We start from the raw sequence: 19,429 nt of genomic DNA, 5'->3' as shown, positions 1-19,429 counted from the left end.
TGAACAATTAATTTTGCAACCAGACATGGTCTTGCATGAACTAAAGGGTGTGATGAAATCTAAATGACATTACCAAAAAAAAAAGCAAAAGCATAATGTCATTGGCACATAAGAAGATTTTTTGAGGGACACTGTGTATGTTAAATTGGATTAATCTTATCTCATATAATAATAGACAATAACTACAATGTTATTAAAGATGTCAGTCACCTTGCACAATTAAGTTGGATCTTGTGCGGAGCACATTTAAGACAATTTTAAATTAAATATTTGTGATTTAATCAAAAATGTTTCAAACATGTTTATGAGAATTTGTGCATTTATGGCACATATTGAATTTAAATAAACTAACATTATAATTTTTATTTTTTATTTTATTTAATTAGCCAAAAATGTAGATTTAAACACTCAAATATATATTCAAATGTATTCAAAAGTAGCCTGAATATTCTGGTTGCTACATATAAGTTTATGCCATGTCTGCTTTTTAAATTTTTCTTCTTGTAAGTTATTCCTTCAGTATCTTTCTACAATGATTATTTTTAGCTTTTCATTCACAGTCTGCTGCAAAACATGAAGTGTGTATGACTCAGGGACAATTGTTTAAAAAACAGGTGAAAACTACAGTCATCAAATTATGATGAACTTGAAAACATAGTCCTCAACAAGAATGGGATACTCTACATGCACAAACAGGTGTAAGCAAAGAAAGGGTGTGTCTATTTATACCTGTAATGCACAGAAAAACACAAACAAATATCACTTTTGATTACTCAAACACATTAAACACAGTCACAAATCAATTCTTCTTTTTTATGCAGCAACTTAAAAAATTAAACAGTTGGGCATGAAGGAAGATCAGTTATGGGACATCCATTGTTATACTAGCATAGTATATATGTCACATTTTTTAGTTCTAGATCTAGCAAGGAAGTCTGCTCTCTACCTTGTTGCAAATCACACTGAAGTGTTTAATTTTAAGTCCTTTTTGACTAATAAGACGTTAGATAGAAGTGACCTATTAGGAGACCAATAAATAAAGGAAGGAAGAAGAGGAAGCATTTTGCAACGAAATCCATCTGCATGCAGACATATTTTGTTACTGGCGTCTTACATTGTGATTGGGTTGATTAAGTCATGTGCTGTTGAGATTGTGGCTTGGGCCTGGCTGAAAGATTGAAGAGCAATGGGGTCAGACAGTAACCTTTAAAAATTTAGAAGGGGTGAGAGGTGTTTGAGTTAGTAAGAACGATCACCAATAGTGATGATATAATATCTTGATCACATTAATGAAATTGGCCCCAAATCCAATTGAAAACACAACCTGTTTCAGAAAATCCTATTTTATATGATTAAAGGCCAAAAGTGCAGCAGGATGGGATAGAGATACAATTACCTAACACATGCAAAAGGCATTGGACATTGTCTACAGCTTGTTGTGCTTTAAAAAAAAAACAATCTGGTCAGAATGGATCTGTTTATGAACAACAGATTGCAGGAGTGTCGCTATTAACATAGCCAGCATTTTCGCACCTGTATTCTTTGGAGAAATTGGGCAGTAATTTGCATGCTCATCAAGGTCTTTGCCCTGATTTAGAAGAAGAGCAATTATGACCAAATTTATTGAGGGTTCAGTTTATTTAGGGTGAGAATAGTGTTTAACATCTGCAGGTATATAGGCTTCATATTAGAGTGCTTTTCCTGGAACCAGTTGATATAACATCACACATTGCAGTGAAAGCTAGAATATTATTAAATGCCTTACTTTACTTGAGTAAAGATCTCTTAGAAACCTTTTCAGTCAGTACACTTGCAATTAGTATACGTGTATTTTCTTTATATTGCTCTTGAAGGTTTAAGTGTAACTGTGCAGCAAAGATCAATAATAGTTATATATATATAGGTTTTACAACCAGTATTTAAAAGCAGAAACAAATCGATTTTTACAGTGTAATGCTAAATTCATCTCTTAAACCTAAAATGTGCTTTTGAGCAAAAGAGGATTACATCCATTTGTGCGACTTCACATGTCAGAGACCCATAGAAAACAGCTAATCTCTAGCTTTCACCTTAACCTGTAGACAGAGCTTGTAAAATCAAAAAGTACCTGAAGTCTTCTGTTTGTCTGGGGAAAATGTGTTATAACTTTTGCCTGACTTAGTACTTCCTTCATCTAGTCTTTCATGTTTAAATATTTAATTTGATCTTATTTGATACTCCCTGTATTCATAAATAAGTTGCATTTTTGTAAAATGAGTGTTTTTTATTTACTTGATTATCTGGTCTTTTGTGTTTAGATAAGTAATCATATTCTATATTCCCTGTATTTATAAGTAAATTGAATTATTTTATTTGTTAAAACAGGTGTGGTTCTTTACTCGATTTAACAACTACACCAATGAAGTTTGACTCACAGACAAATATAAGAAAAGGAATGTGTAGGAGTGTTACAAAAAGTCTCAGTTAATTATTGCTGTTGAGAAATGTGAAACCAACATTGAACACACTCACCTTTACTAGAATATGCATCCATGCCAACACTTGTTTATTCTTTTTGGGCAAAATCTAATTGACACTAGAAGCAGCAGACCACCTCATTTTAATTCTGTTGACCACAGAGACCCCTACTTAGCGTGTAGCATTAGGAATTAAAAAACAAAGTTAACCAAATATTTCCAATACAAAAGCTTACCTGCTTATTTTTATTACAACATTAGTCTGTATATCTATAAATAACATGAACTGCAAGAAGAAAACCCATGCAAGAATGTTTTTATTGAACATTTTAAGCAGGTGACATTTAAGCTGCACTTTTGCTCCTGGTCGCATTATTAATATTCTTAAGAGTGGTTATCTGGAATTTGCCAAGTAGCTTTAGCATGAAAGATAAAACACTGCTTTTAAAATGTAGCAAAGCACAATATCCTGGTTAGTTCCTTTCAACTAATGTTGGTGGCTTCCATAACACTGATATGTAATTGCTCTCCATTTTGGACAAGGGAACTGAAACTTGTGTTTTGTACAGTTGAAGATTATCTAATGTAAAAGGATGAAGAATGGTGCAAAAAGACACTCTCTGCATCTAGTATCAAAACAAAACAAATATGACATAAGTCTTAAACAACCCTATAAAAAGCAAACCCTATCTCAAACAAAAACATTTAGGGAACATAAGAACACTTCAGATAAATGTTTTAAATAATAATACACATTCCTCCTGCATCTTCAGGTGAGCATTTCCTGTCTCTCCCTTCCATCTTCTTGTTCACTTCAGTACAAAGGAGCAGAATCATGCAATTACCACTGAGATCATACACTGTCACTAGGTACTTTAAAGAGCAAACAGAACAATAGAGAATTCAGTGCATAAATTAATATTCAATGTTTTACTGAACCAAAGTAAAATAAGTACTGTATAATAAAAAAAAATCAAAAACAGCAAAGACAAAGCAAAAATACAGCTCTGTCAGAAACCAGCAAGAGTTTTCTGCCATATTTAATAAAAGTATTTTTCATTGATAGAGAATTTTGCTCAATTAAGTAGGATAAGTGGAAAAAAGTGAGTTACAATAGATGAAAACATTTGGTGAACCTTTTATCGGAAAGTTATTTTAGACAGCCAAATGCAGAATCAGGCAAGATCACATTAAACCTGTCTTCCATTGACCCGAAAAAGGGATAAAGAAATGTATTAAAAAAAGCCCCAACATAACTTCCTCCATATCTTTGAAGTTGCAACTATCACACTCACTTGACATACTGTAATCATTCTACAAGCAATGCTGCCTTTGGCATTCTTGCATATAATGGAGACAGATACAGAACTGGGCCATCAACTGGTTTCTGGTTCCCAGCTTTAATGGAAAAGCAGCATTAGTGTATGGTGATATTATGTATGGTGGTATTATTACAGTGAATACTATGGACTGTTGAAACATATAAATTATGGAACAACAATTATCAACCCAGAGAGAGTGCAGGTAGGTCTTTAGCTGGGATTTGAATGTTATGAGATGTACAACTAGAAGTTTCACTGAAGAGCAGCCACAAAGCTGAAGAACAATTTCACGAGAATTACATAATGGGAGTCTGAAGGGTAAAAAGGTCAGTATCACAATATCTCAACAGTCTAACTGGTTTATATTTTTAGGAATGTTAAAATATTTCTTACTTAATAACAACAATATTGTTAGTTTTGTTATGAATTTTTTTTTATTGTTATCTCTCTAACAGCATTGTGTTGACACTTTATTTGTTTTTTCTTGGGTAACACAATTTTGTGTATCTAGTTGCTGAATGGTTGTTAGAAGTAAAATATATTGTATTGTAGCACATGACCTGTGACATGATGGTAATAATAATAATAATAATACATTTTATTTATTCGTAGGCACCTTTCTAAACACTCAAGGACACTGAACAATAGATAAAACACACATTATAATCAAAACTAAAATACAAAATTTAAAATCAGACAGAGCAATAGCTATGATGGTATGGTAGCTATGATATTTAATATAATCACAGTAAGAGTTGTGGTGGATTGCCGGCTTCTTACTCCGGCCCTCACCCCCAGGCCGCCAGGAGGAGCTCTCCGGACAGCATAAACGTGCCCCGAGTTCCAGCAGGGCCTCATGGACTTTGTAGTTTCTACACACAGCCCTGCTGGATACCTTGGGGGCCACCAGGCGTCGCTGTAGGAGGGCTCGTGGACTCTTATGTGCCCTATAACCCGGGAGTACGTCATGGTCACGTGACAGGAAGAAATGACGTGCTCCCGGGTTGAAGAAAAGGACTGTTTACCCTGACCCGGAAGGAATAAGGAACTGTGGACTGTTGGACAGGAACACCTCCGGGTCAGGGTGTATAAAAGGACTCTGGGAAGCCCAGTACATTGAGCTGAGCTGGGAGGTAGGAGGGTGAAGTGTCTGGGCGAGGAGGAGAGTATTGTATTATTGAGAATTTATATGAGTAGTGTGGAGTGGAGGGTGCTTGGTGCACTGTGTAATAACAAAATAAATAGTTGTTATACTTTCATCTGGTGTTCGGAGTGGTACCTGAGGTTCCGAGAGGTGGACAAAGACCTTATCTGCTACAGAGTCCAAATTTACTTATTAACTTATGAAAGACTCATAAAAGTCTTATGCTCAAATAAAATTAGATTTCATTTAGCAAGTACTTTACTTTAGAATTCCTTTTGGTTAAGATGTACTATTTTGAATTAGCACTTTAGTTTTGGTAGAGATCTAATCAGTAACAGACTCTTGCTTCAATTATGACTTGTCTTTGCTTAACAACACACCATGAAGACATCCATTTTAAGAGCAGCAGAGTTTAATGAACTTTCAAATCAACAAAATCATAATATGTATGCTGTGAGGAGGATACAAAAATTTGGGAATGGCAGAACAATACACTCCTATTTAATATGCTGTCCAAGATTGTTAACTGTTTTTGGTTAGGCATGCTTGTACAAATTTCACTATACTTTGTTCCCATTACATTACTATTACCATTACTACAACTAACAAGTTTATAAATCATTTTCAGTGTCTGAACATTGAGCTTCAATAAAAAACTGGCCAATCGTAGTATTACATACTGCTACACATCCAGGACAGGATAAAACAGACAGACAACAAATGAAAAAGGGTGGACATTTATTACTGTTAGAAATATACTGTTAAAAACAAACAAACATTTCAACACCTCCAAACTTGGAACACAAAGTCTTCCATCTAGTGTGCATGCTCACTTCTGGATTCCAGCAGGTGGGAAACAGTTGTTATACAGTATTTTCCAGTGAACACATTTGAGTCTAAATTATTTTGCTCCTAAAATGCTAAATGCCACCATTTAAAACTTCCTTTTTTCAGCTCCTGAGTACTTTGAAGCTCCCTCTCCACTTCATCAACATCTCCATTTCACCATCTTTTTTCACCCTACATGTTGTACTCAAGGGGACTCTGTTTTCTAGTCATTTCTTATACTATGGGCAGATCATATCTGCATTTGGTCTAAAAAGATAATTTCTTAGGCTTTTACCTAAATTATTTAAAATCTCATCTGTATTGTAGCCCTGGAAACAATGAGAAAGAATACCAGATGAATCTATAAAGTATGCCATAAAAGAGACTTCTGCTGGCAAGTCTGGAGCAGAGTGATTCAAGAGGCTTAAACTTCTCAGTGTTGTCTATCAGCAGCCACACAAATATTTCTATTGTGGATCATCACATTATAATGTAAGACTTTTTAAACTAATTAATTCCAAATTAACAAAGAAAAAAGGTGTCTCACATGACAGAATTTATCTCGTAAAAAATGGAGAATGGAGGCGTCTATTGGAAAGGCAGCTCTTGTGAGTTTCATCCACATTAGCCGTCATGCACAGCTGTCAATCTGGCACTATTCAAGAGGAACTCATTTATTTCAAATTAAAATCTCGAAAAATGAAGATGAGGTGTCAGGAAAAAAAGGTCTCTGTAGCAGGTGCAACCCTGAAATATTCATAACCATTTTAGCCTAGTAGCTGATAATTAATCAAATTAACTAGTAATCACTGCTAAGCATGCTGGGATAGCCCTCAAAGCACAGAAGGGCCTAACGAATCCAATTATCTAAGCATTTTGCATTAAGGATAATCTACTGAGGTTCTTTTATGTATGTGCATATATATATATATATATATATATATACACACACACATATATATATATATATATAAATATATTTATGCACACACAAATAGCATATATTATGTATGACTTGCTCATCATTTCCTTTTTTCCAAGGCAATACTGCCACCTGCCACACTCACCATCTGTCAGGGTCTGAAAGCACATTTTCCCACTGTACTTCCCATAGCCTGCCACCGTCCTGGCACGGACTTGCACTACATATACAGTGCCCGGCCTCAGTCCATCAATGCGAGCCGTGTTGGTTTGTGTCTTTGTTATGGAGGAATTGAATTCACTGTGGTCCTGCAAAAAACAAGGAAAGAGCTTTATCAGATAGAAAAGTTTAATTCATGATTTTTTTATAATAATTTAAAGGGTTTGATTGATGATGTGCTTGCTAGATTTATTTTTTCACACACCCATCCCCCCAGCTCACACAAAAATAAAAATCCCTCCAAAACATGCCACAACTGTAAGGGTGACACTATGCGGTTATATTCTGTTTATTTCAGGGTTTTTTCCTTTATTATCAATACCAGTTTTGGTATGAGCTTTGTGCAATTTCTTTTTATTAATGGTGCTATGTAAAACAAAAATTGCTAATATAATTCACACAAGTCATTATAAAAGATCACTTAATGAGAGAAGAAAAAATTAAATGTATGTCCTCTGTTCAATCTGTTGGTTTTAATAATACATGCATGGTAAAACACAAATCCCAGACATGTTGACACATACTTAAGTTAAACTCCAGGGGCATCACGTGTAAAACCTTGCTTAGATTCCCTACGAAAATTTAACTCATGCTTGAAAGGCACAAACGATGTACAAACAAAAAAAAATCAGTTTTATAAAAACATCCATATGCCAAGTTCCTTCATAAATCTCAAATGAATTTAAAACTAATCCCTTGTGTACACACTTATAGCCACTCCCTGTCAGTGGTCATATAGGGTGTAAAAGCACCTTCTTTGAATATTCACAATCTAATAATGTGCCCATGTTCTTGAGTGACATGTTTACTACAAACCATAAAAGAGCAGATGAAAAAGCAGAAAACAAAACTTAAGTGAAAGTAAACTTGAGAATTACTGACTGAAGTGGAGAATCACAAAAACATTCTTTTTGCTGGTCCCTTTGCAGGAGTCAAAGCAAAAGAAAAAAACAAATGTGGCATTAGCCGAGTAGAAAAAGCAACAGCAGTGTGCCATTATGCAGTGCCCACACCGCCGCCAGCACACAGCGTGAACTGATGCAGGCTATATGCGCAGAACTGCGAGATATTAAGAACATTCCAATTGAACTTGTAAAAAATAAAATCATTTTTCTAAGTAAATGTCAATGATGTAATACAAACAAGTCTCTTTACATACAACACCCATGTCCTGAAGCCATACATGTTTCTGCTGTATGCTGTGCAGTACTGCACAAGCCATCACAATGTGGAAAAACTTTGTGGGGCTGTAGAACAGTATGATGCCTGATGAGTCCAAACAACACCAACGGTCCATTTTATCACTGATCATGTGTGGGAGTGCCTCTGTGATGCTTGGGCGGCCTTCAGTTGGCATACTCCTTCTTGAACCCGGGATGAGGGCAATGAGGACAGAGCAACAGTTGATGGTACAAATTTGCAAAGTGCATTTATGAAAACAAAGGTAATTAATGTTCAAGTGCTGTGCCGATTAAGAATATCATAAAATGAAAGGATAAAACCAAATAAATACATATTCCAAAAAAAAAAAAAAGTTTAAAATCCTTATACACTTAGAAAGATAAAAGCTTTTCTGGTTTATTCTCAGCTCTTCCTGTCTTTATCAGAACTTCACAAACTGTGGCTGCGTATAGCTCCCAGGGTGCCTTGCCCTTCAGCAGATGCTGCTGCGCTATGCTTCTCCCATAATGCAGCTAGGCACATCCTGATCCAATAAGAGATCTGTGCTGCACCACCATGACATATGCATCATCTGGCATCTACTGGATGCCACTGTGTCTTTGAACTCTCTCCTCTAACCTCTCTAACCTCTCTCTCGCCACTCCTTATCTCACCAACCCCACAGCTCAGTGTACGAAATTATAGCCTTTACAAGACAGTGTTCAGCCAAGCCGATCCTGCTTTTTTCATCTTTCTATCTCTTCTACACTGGTGATCATTCAACTATTCTCTGTCCGCCCTCTCAAACCTACTCATACCTTTTATATACTCTGTATGGGTGCAGGTTCACTAAACAAGCAAAGGAGCCCCAATGAGAGATGGCAGAGCCAATTGGTCCTCCGCATGTGAATACCTAATCAGACCGAAATTCTGCTCATTGCTCCCACCTATACCCACAATATCTGAGCCACACAGATTTAAAAAGTACCTGACTTGCACTAATCTGCCACAGGCCCTGTATGCACTTCATCACAGTCTTTCATTATCTCCTCTCGTCACAAACTCATTATTACCTGAAAGAAAGATTATACAAGTTGTTTGTAATGTACTAAACTTAATTGCAATCCTATCGATTAGGTTTACTTACCAAGAGACCAACCAACATACACACCATGACCCTAAAGTCTGCTTCACACACTGGTATTTTACAAAATAATTGTGAATTGAGCCATGCAACAATGTTAGTCAGACACATTTGAGCTTCACATATTAGTTGTATATTATTTGAATAAAAATGCTTTCTGTTTACGAAAACAAATTAATTCTGTGATGATGCCTTTATGGCAATGGGTGCAGTAAATTGCACGAACTGCAGTAGACAAATCAGCAGTCAACGTAATTTTCCTTTTGATCACAGATTGCTCACTCCAACGGTAAGGATACTGCATGTATCTGGGTATCTTCTCAATTATACTATCCCATTCAGATAGCACAACACGGCTCAGGGCATGCCAGAAGTCCACCACCAACTCTTTTATTTTGCTGATGTTGAGTTGCAGGTGTTTCTTCTTGCACCACAAGACAAAGTCCTTCACAAGCCTCCCATACTCTGACTCATTTCCATTATTAATGCAGCCTATGATGGAAGAGTCATCAGAGAATTTAACAGATAAGGAGACAGGACAGTTTCCTGTAGTGCTCCAGTAGTACACACCTCTATTTCTGACCCACAGTTCCTGATCCTCATTAACTGCTGTCTGTTGGTCAGGTAATCCATGATCTGGAAGACTGTGAGGGCATCAAAATGCATAGCCTTGAGTTTTTTCTCCAGCTGATGAGGCAGAATTGTGTTAAAGGCATGGGGAAAAATCAAAGAATGTTATTCTGATTGCGTTGTTGACTTTGTCCATATGGGAATAGGCTCTGTGGAGTATGTAGATCATAGCATCCTCCACACCTACAGTACATGTGCCTGATAGGTAGACTGCAGAGGAACATGATGTTCTGAAACCAGGGATTGGAGGTATTTCAAGACTTTATGTGACATTTCAAGTGTTTTAAAGGATTTGATGATGTACGAAGTAAGAGCAACTGAAGATCCTGAAGTACTCAGGATCACTGATGTCCCCTTTCAGAGGTAAAAAGCTTAGGGGTAACCGTTGACTGTAATTAAATTTTAAATCGCATAATAATCAGATCACTAGGACAGCATTTTTTCACTTAAGAAACATAGCAAAAGTTAGACCTCTTATATCATTGAAAGATGTGGAGAAATTAGTTCACGTGTTTGTTTTCAGTCGACTAGATTACTGTAACACACTCCTCTCAGGACTACCCAAAAAAGACATAAATCATTTGCAACTAGTGCAGAATGCAGCTGCTAGAATCCTTACCAGGAAAAGAAAATCCGAGCACATTTCTCGAGTTTTGATGTCACTACACTGGTTACCTGTGTCATTCAGAATTGACTTTAAAATTCTGCTTATGGTTTATAAAGCCTTAAATAATCTCGCCCCATCTTATATATCGGAATGTCTGACACAATATATTCCAAATCGCAACCTCAGATCCTCAACTGAGTGTCTCCTTAGAATTCCAAGAGCAAAACTTAAAAGAAGTGGTGAGGCGGCCTTCTGCTGTTATACACCTAAAATCTGGAATAGCCTGCCAGTAGGAATTCGCCAGGCTAATACAGTGGAGCACTTTAAAAAACTGCTGAAAACACATTACTTTAACATGGACTTCTCATAACTTCACTGTAATTTAAATCCTGATACTCTGTATATCCAATTCATTACAATAACTATTCATTCAAAACCTGTACTAACCCCTACTCTCTCTTCTGTTTCCTTTTCCGGTGTCCTTTTGGTGGTGGCGCACCCAAAGCACCATGATGTTCCAACAATGATGGATGGATGGATTAAAAGCCAGAAGTCTGTATGACCATCAGCATCAAGTGACTCCGTGAGAACCCTAACTACAAAGAGGACTATTTCATTTACGTTAGGTAGAATGCCCAGAGGGGACTGGGCAGTGTCGTAGCCTGGAACCCCTACAGATTTTATTTTTTTCTCCAGCTTTCTGGAGTTTTTTTTTTTGTTTTTTTCTGTCCACCCTGGCCATCGGACTTTACTTCTTTTCTATGTTAACTAAAGTTGTCTTATTTTAATTTCTTATTTTGTCTTTTATTTTTCTTTTCTTCATTATGTAAAGCACTTTGAGCTACTTTTTGTATGAAAATGTGCTATATAAATAAATGTTGTTGTTGTTGTTCTTTGGCACTAGAATTACACAGGATGTTTTCTGCAGCTGGGGAACCTCCTACAAACTTGGAGAAAGGGAGAACAGGTGCTGAAGAACCCCACAGAGCTAACTGGCACATGTTTTCAACACTCTGGCCCTGCAACCTTACTAATGTACAGTCTCCCCCAGCTGTCCCCTCACTTGATCAGCAGAGACAGACAGACATCTATGGAAGACTTGTGGGGAAGCTGGAGCCAATCCCAGCAAACACAGGATGCAAGGCAGGAACAATCCCTGGATAAGGCGCCAGTCCATTACAGGGTGGACATACACACAGATACATGCAATATGTATTATTTACTTATACACATTCTGACATTAAAAATAATTATTGATAATAACAAATAACCGTTGAAATATCACATTTTTATTTCAATACCAGAATCCTTTGCTAATGAATATGCAGCCTTTCAAATACAGACAACAAGGTAGAATAAAGGGTGTAAATAGATGTAAATTGCCATAAACGTGTTTCTTTTTCAATGCTTTGTTTTTACTCTCTGTAACCAGCAATTTCCTAATTATGTTAATGCTCCTTCTGAAAGTACAAGCTGAGTAAAATGTTAGGCATATTTTTTAGCTGCTTTTGGCTTCATGTTATATTTGTTGTATTTGAAATCACCAGTTTGCATATTTAATACTCTGTCTTAATCTTTCCCCTGTACGGAGCCTTGTGAGGGTAAACGTGGTTAATGACATTATATAAAATAAAGACTGACTGAGAGAAAATCAAAGCAGCAGGAAATATAGTATAAGATTAGCAAGACAAAACGATGTCTGCTGTAGCATTGTGTGGAAAATTGAAGAGACTAATCACAAAAAAGTTAAGCCCTATATGCCTTATCAAAATATGGTATCCACAATTGCCAAAATTATTAGTATATACAAATAGCACTGCACTATTTGTACATTAAGGGTTTAGAAATTGAATAAATAAGCCATATAAACATCAGAATGTGTCCCAGATGGACTAGAAACTTGGTTATCCTAGATTATCCAAAAAATGATACAACTGCGTGAAACCAATGGTCTAACAAATGGCACTGTAGATCCTTAATTATGGGTATCATATTACATTGCTGCTTCAGCAGGGGCGTGAAGTGCTAAGGACCAGTATTTCTTGTCATTAGGATGTACGCCGACAGTAAAAGGTATTATTATGTAATGGACACACCTGGTAAATGGAGATAAATTCAGGAAAAAATTGTACTTGTCAAGAAACGAGGATTATTTTTAAAGTAACAATCGTGCCGTCCTTCTGTAGCTCTTGGACGTGTGACGTATGCATAGTTTCTCGGCTTGCTTAAGGCAGTTTAATTTTTTCTTTTGTTTGACTCAGCCTCGAACCTCCTGCATCTCTTATCAGTGAAAGTTTTCCTTGCTATAAAGTAGCCACGGGTTTACTTAAAAACGCTGACTTTTAAATTACCTTGAAGTGCGCCTTGACTTACAGGTGACAGAGAGCGATCATGACCCATCCTTCTAATGCAACCAAATGACAGGAGTGCGCATTCAGCAGCACCTCTTCACACACCTGCAGACAGTGGCGCGGAAATGGGCGCGCGCACAAACTCGATCACGCGAGACCACGTGTCGGCTGAGCGGGCAGGTCCAGAAGGAAGTTTGATAAGTGTGAGAAATTAAATGTTCGCTTCAAAGTTTAGCTAGGCCACATTCATCCCACCTTGAAATCTCCCCGTGTCTTACTTGTTGAAAATGGATATAGAGGATCACATTTTTGATTCCCGGTACCGTCATTATCTGTAAAATTGTAACACTCTCCTCGTACCTACAGGGGGCTTCTTTGAATAGTCCACTTTACTCCAGCATTCCAAAAGTAAGTGTTTTAGTTTCAAAGTTGAAAGTATTTTTCCGGTATTAAGGAATGTACAGTGCTTGCCCAAAGTAATTGGGAGGGAAAAAAATCAATGTAAAACATGCTTCTGTTGTAACCTTTAAAATGTGTTCGAATTTTCTAACAGTCTCAAAACTTCTTAATCGTCTTAGTGAGGTGGAGCATGTTCCACGACTCAATGTTGGAATATCATTGGCAGCCCACTGTAGAGGACACTTACTCAGGTGCCAGTTTAGAAGGGGGGAGGAATAAGAAAGGAAATGAGGTTCATTTGGACAATATAAAAATAACGGTTCTTTAATGGCACTTTATTGGGTTGTGTGTAGAAGTATTGCTTGACAACAAACCATTTTATTTTACGAGGGTTGCTTTAATATGAAATTGTGTCTTTGGATTTTAAAAGTTTCCTAATACAAGGGCAAAGTAGAAAATTTTAAGATAAAGTAGGGTACCTAGCAAGGTAATAACAGATCAAGAAAAAATGAACTTAGTCTGTTATTTTATGCATTGAGAGTCCTTTTATAATCTGGAATTATTGGTACGTATTTTGCAATACTGTTTTACGTATTTTACAAATCTGTTATCATCTGTTCATGGTTAACTATATAGCCGGTTGCGGATCAAAAATAAATAAATCATGTGGATGGTATTTTTAGGAACCAAAATTGGTTCCCCTGTGGCATCGCTTTGAAGAACCACTTCAGCACCATTATTTTTAAGTGCATAGTGCACTATAGGGAGTTAGAACTGTTACCTTACATCTCCAGGAAATTAAGGTTCAAATTCTGAGGACTGAACGTTGTCCCATTTCTGGATTTCCCTAACAGTGCAAAAGGTCACTTGAAATAGTTTAACTGGCATTCAGTGTGTTTTAGGTAAGTGGTACCCCGCGTCCACAGTTTGGCCCCTACCTTTTGCTCAAGGCTGACAGGGGTGGCGCTGGCTATATTGCATCAAATGATTTTAAAAATTTAACGACTCGATAATGTATCATTCTGAAGAAACTGTAAAACATATAAGCATAGAAGCCCGTTGGCACGCATCGTTCTACAAGTCAGAAGCATTGGCTGTCTTGTCTCGGCAATCGGGACCTCTCGCAGACTGTGTACATTTCTACAACTAACCCGAATCCGACTGGGCTCCTTTCCACAGCAGACCTATCTGGAAAGAGAAAGTAGTGTGATATGGCAAATATCCAGTAAAATGCAGTGCCAATGGGAGCAGACTGCGGCTCAGATGCGATCAGTTTGCAGTCATTACACATCGGCAGGTGGCACCTACTGCTGCTCCCTGCTGAATCTGTTACTCAGCGGGACCCTCTGGGGGAAATGTCCTCGTCGCTTGGCGAATTCAGTGCCCATCCTGCTGCTCGCCAACCAAAGCATAAAGCAAATACTGGAGGAACGCCACAGAGCAGCAGCTGGCATCACGAGTTGCTTGTTCAGAAGAAGCAACAGCCTTTCGAGTCATTAATGCTTAGGATCAGAAAGGCTCTTGACTTGTCGATTCGCGGGAATGCCTTCGTTTGTACGCATGGCAACCGCTTCAGACTTTATATTCTGCAGGAATTTTTGACGTTGCTGTGATTTCTTTATAGCGTACCGCCAGGATAGTGCTGAAGGCAGCGTAGTTGGTTCTGTATTGATCCTAAAGAATGATTAGCCGATTATAGCCAGCAGAGGGAGTTGGAAACCTCTCTGTTTATCCTGATATTCAAAGACTGATCGTAGTACAGTATTGCTCGCGTCTATGTCATATGCAACACCTTTTAAACTGTTTAAGATTACTACTGAGAGCAGAATGCACTTCATAACAAAACATATATGACTTAATCTGGAAAATACTATGCCCTAAAAAATCTACATGTAGTTAGGAATGCCTGGTTCTTTTAGGGAGGCACAGTGGTTTGCACCTTTGACTCTGAGGTCTAGGGATCTGAGTTCATTTCTTGCTGAAACACACTGTAAGTTACCTCATGTAAGTGTCACTTTATTATCTCATTTTATAGAGGGTAGTTTATTTAGAAACTCTAGACTGGTTCAGAATGAATTTGTGTAGGTGAAATGCATATGTATGTCTTCCTTTTCAGGTTTGGCTCCTGCTTTGCTCTGTGTGACTGGGCCAGTCTCATCCTACCTGTAACTTTGCAATGGAAAAACAGATTGAGAAAGATAGATGAATGTTTAATTGTATTATTAAACAAATGCAACCCTGAATATGCACTTCCTGAAAAGACTATGTAAAATGTATGGATAGCCTGATTTTAAGAACTAACTAATACATTAAAATATCACCAGACTTATGGCTTTGTAAAATACTTTGGCAATGGGTTTACATTGTCTGGATGTGTGCCAGATACACAACAACAGATTTATACATTTCTTCTTTACGAGTCAACTTTAAACAAAATTGATTAATGGTTTTCCTTTTATTCATTTTTTAAAATCTGTCTGAATCGGAGTCTCAGGGAGCCAGTGTCTATCTCCACAACATGGCAGGAAACCACAGGAAACATTTACTCACACAATTGGCTAATTTAGATTCAACAATTATTCTAACACATATCTTAAGAAGGTAGGAGGAAAATAGAAGTAACCAGATAAAAAAAGAGAGATGAGGAACATGCAAACACCACACAAGCAATGACAAGACTGGGATTTGCACCCAGTATTCTAAAGCTATGAGGCTGCAACAAAGTGTTTCTTCTGATCATATAGTAGCTTTCTATACAACACTACTCACTGTATAAAATAATCAATGGATGCTTTTTTCAAAACATTCGGAGGGTGAGCGATTGCTTTATGAAAAATGTGATGTACAACAAAAGTTGAGTTTGATGTGATTGTAGGGCTTTTTATACATGCGCCCATCTATCATTCTTTATAACCCACTTATTCCAATAAATGGTTCAGGGAGCCAGAGCCCATTCTAGCGGCACTGGACACAGAAAATGGGACTGGATGTGACTCCACTCTAACATAGGACTAATAACAACAGCAACAACATTTATTTATATAGCATATTTTCATACAAATGTAGCTCAAAGTGCTTTACAAGATGAAGAAAGAAAAAAGAAAAATATAAAAATAAGATTAGGCAATACTAAGTAACAAAGAATAAAGTAAGATCCAATGGCCAAGAGGACAGGAAAAACAAAAAAAAACAAAAAAAAACTCCAGAGGGCTGGAGAAAAAAAAACTAAATCTGCGGGGGTTCCGAGGCCACAAGACTGCCCAGCCCCCACTGGGCAACTAACACACATTGAGTTACATATCAAGTGAAACTTCAAGAATTTGGGAAGATGAGACCACTATAGACAAACTTAGTAAAACATACAAACTGCACACAAATCCTGCCTAGGGTAGGATATGGACCCAGTAAATATGAGGCAAATCGCTGCACCACCATTCTCCCCTGACTTAGAAAGGTGTTATTGAAAATGAATGTGGGTAGAATAAGGCCTTTGTTAAAACACTGTCTAAGTTCACTGTAAATGTGCTATATTTGATAAAATAGTGCCTGATGATGCATTTTCAATCATGATAATGGTAGTGTGCTGCACTGAATAGTGCTATAATTGTGCTGGAGCTCCGTCAACAGCACAATATGTCACAAATGAATCCTTGTGATATATTTGTAATGGAGTGTCTAGCTACAGTATAAGATTTTTTTGAAAGTTTTAATGGAAAGTTAAAAAAACCTGTCTGAAACCATTTTTAACATTGTGCTCCAGTACATGGACTGTAAAAGATGTTATATACTACAACAATTGCTTAACATATTGAACATTAGAAAAATGGTGCTACATAAAAATCATTTTATGATGTGAAACCTATAATTGGTTTCCATAAATGAATCTGTATTATCAATATGAATAGATAGTGCCTTTTTACAGTCATATGAAAAAGTTTGGGAACCCCTCTTAATTCTTTGGATTTTTGTTTATCATTGGCTGAGCTTTCAAAGTAGCAACATCCTTTTAATATATGACATGCCTTATGGAAACAGTAGTATTTCAGCAGTGACATTAAGTTTATTGGATTAACAGAAAATATGCAATATGCATCATAACAAAATTAGACAGGTGCATAAATTTTGGGACCACAACAGAGATACCTCCCTGCGTGGAGTTTGCATGTTCTCTCCGTGTCTGCATGGGTTTCCTCTGTGTGCTCCGGTTTTCTCCCACAGTTCAAAGACATGCAGGTTAGGTGCATTGGCGATTCTAAAATTGTCCCTAGTGTGTGTTAGGTGTGTGTGTATGTGTGCCCTGTGGTGGGCTGGTGCCCTGCCCGGGGTTTGTTCCTGTCTTGCGCCCTGTGCTGGCTGGGATTGGCTTCAGCAGACCCCTGTGACCCTGTGTTAGGATATAGCAGGTTGGATAATGACTGAATGTCTGCACAGAGATATTGCATCAATACTTAGTTGAGCCTCCATTTGCAAATATAACAGCCTCTAGACGCCTCCTATAGCCTTTGATGAGTGTCTGGATTCTGGATGGAGGTATTTTTGACCATTCTTCCATACAAAATCTCTCCAGTTCAGTTAAATTTGATGGCTGCTGAGCATGGACAGCCTGCTTCAAATAATCCCATAAATTTTCAGTGATATTCAAGTCAGGGGGCTGTGATGGCCATTCCAGAACATTGTACTTCTCCCTCTGCATGAATGCCTTTGTAGATTTTGAACTGTGCTTTGGGTCATTGTCTTGTTGGAATATCCCCCTGCATAACTTCAACTTTGTGACTGATGCTTGAACATTATCCTGAAGAATTCGTTGATATTGGGTTGAATTCATCCGATCCTCGACTTTAACAAGGGCCCCAGTCCCTGAACTAGCGCCACAGTCCCAAAGCATGATGGACCCTTCACCAAATTTGACAGTAGGTAGCAGGTGTTCTTCTTCCGTCATGCAAAGCGCTTTTTGTTATGACCAAAATAACTCAATTTTTGTCTCATCAGTCCAAAGCACTTTGTTCCAAAATGAATCTGGCTTGTCTAAATGAGCATTTGCATACAACAAGCGACTCTGTTTGTGGCGTGAGTGCAGAAAGGGCTTCTTTCTCATCGCCCTGCCATACAGATGTTCTTTGTGCAAATTTCGCTGAATTGTAGAACGATGTATAGATACACCATCTGCAGTAAGATGTTCTTGCAGGCTTTGGAGGTGATCTGTGGGTTGTCTGTAACCATTCTCACAATCCTGCGCATATGCCGCTCCTGTATTTTTCTTGGCCTGCCAGACCTGGGTTTAACAGCAACTGTGCCTGTGGCCTTTCATTTCCTGATTACATTCCTTACAGTTGAAACTGACAGTTTAAACCTCTGAGATAGCTTTTTTGTAGCCTTCCCCTAAACCATGATACTGAACCATCTTTGTTTTCAGATCTTTTGAGGGTTGCTTTGAGGATCCCATGCTGTCACTCTTCAGAGGAGAGTCAAAGGGAAGCACAACTTGCAATTGACCACCTTAAATACCTTTTCTCATGATTGGACACACCTGTCTATGAAGTTCAAGGATTAACAAGCTAATCCAACCAATTTTGTGTTGCAAGTAATCAGTATTGAGCAGTTACATGCATTCAAATCAGCAAAATTACAAGGGTACCCAAATTTTTGCACAGCCAGTTTTTCACATTTGATTTAATTTTATACAACTAAATACTGCTTCACTAAAAATCTTTGTTCAGAAAACACCCCAGTACTCAGATGTTCCTAGGAAATGAAAGACATACCACTGTTATCTTTTTTGTTGAAAGTAAATTATTATGCAGGCTGAGAAGGGTTCCCAAACTTTTTCATATGACTGTTGTGGCAGGCGGCCAGGGTCCATGCCCATCTGGGACAACCCTGCACTCTATATTCAGGGGTAGCAGCCTTGGACGTTGCAATACTTCCCCCTGGATGCTAGATGGCTGCCCCCCTGGGTTGGAGCAGTGCTTCGGTTTCCCTCAGGCACCGCCAGGGAGTGCTGAAGCTGGGACTCCTGAGCCTGTATGAGCAACATATTCACCACACCCGGAAGTGCAGCCGGAACATGGCAATCAAGCACCTGGAGCACTTCCAGGTGAACCATAAAAGGGGCCAGCAGCCACCACTCCGAGAGCCAGAATCAGGAGAAGGAGGACAAGGTTGCAAGGGAGGAGTGGTGGAGGAAGAGAAAGAGTGCTGTATTGTGTGTTTGTGCTTAGGACTGTGTACTGCCTGTGGGACATGGGG

The 19,429-nt window shown here is 37.9% G+C and overlaps 1 protein-coding gene across 2 annotated transcripts in view; it reads right to left on the bottom strand.

Annotated features, from left to right (window-relative positions):
• LOC114646558 (ephrin type-B receptor 1) overlaps positions 1 to 19,429 on the bottom strand; it is a 703,356-nt gene that overhangs the window by 141,527 nt on the left and 542,400 nt on the right. For both annotated transcript variants that reach the window (XM_028794808.2, XM_028794809.2), the window contains one exon: positions 6,818 to 6,980. In XM_028794808.2, coding sequence (XP_028650641.1) covers positions 6,818 to 6,980 — 163 coding nt within the window. The remainder of the gene's footprint in view (positions 1 to 6,817; positions 6,981 to 19,429) is intronic.

The sequence above is a fragment of the Erpetoichthys calabaricus genome, chromosome 2 (genome assembly GCF_900747795.2).
Source record: "Erpetoichthys calabaricus chromosome 2, fErpCal1.3, whole genome shotgun sequence".
In the NCBI taxonomy this organism is placed as follows: Eukaryota; Metazoa; Chordata; class Cladistia; order Polypteriformes; family Polypteridae; genus Erpetoichthys; species Erpetoichthys calabaricus.
The sequence above is the reverse complement of the archived record's forward strand: the minus strand, read 5'-3'. Positions and strand labels throughout refer to the sequence as shown.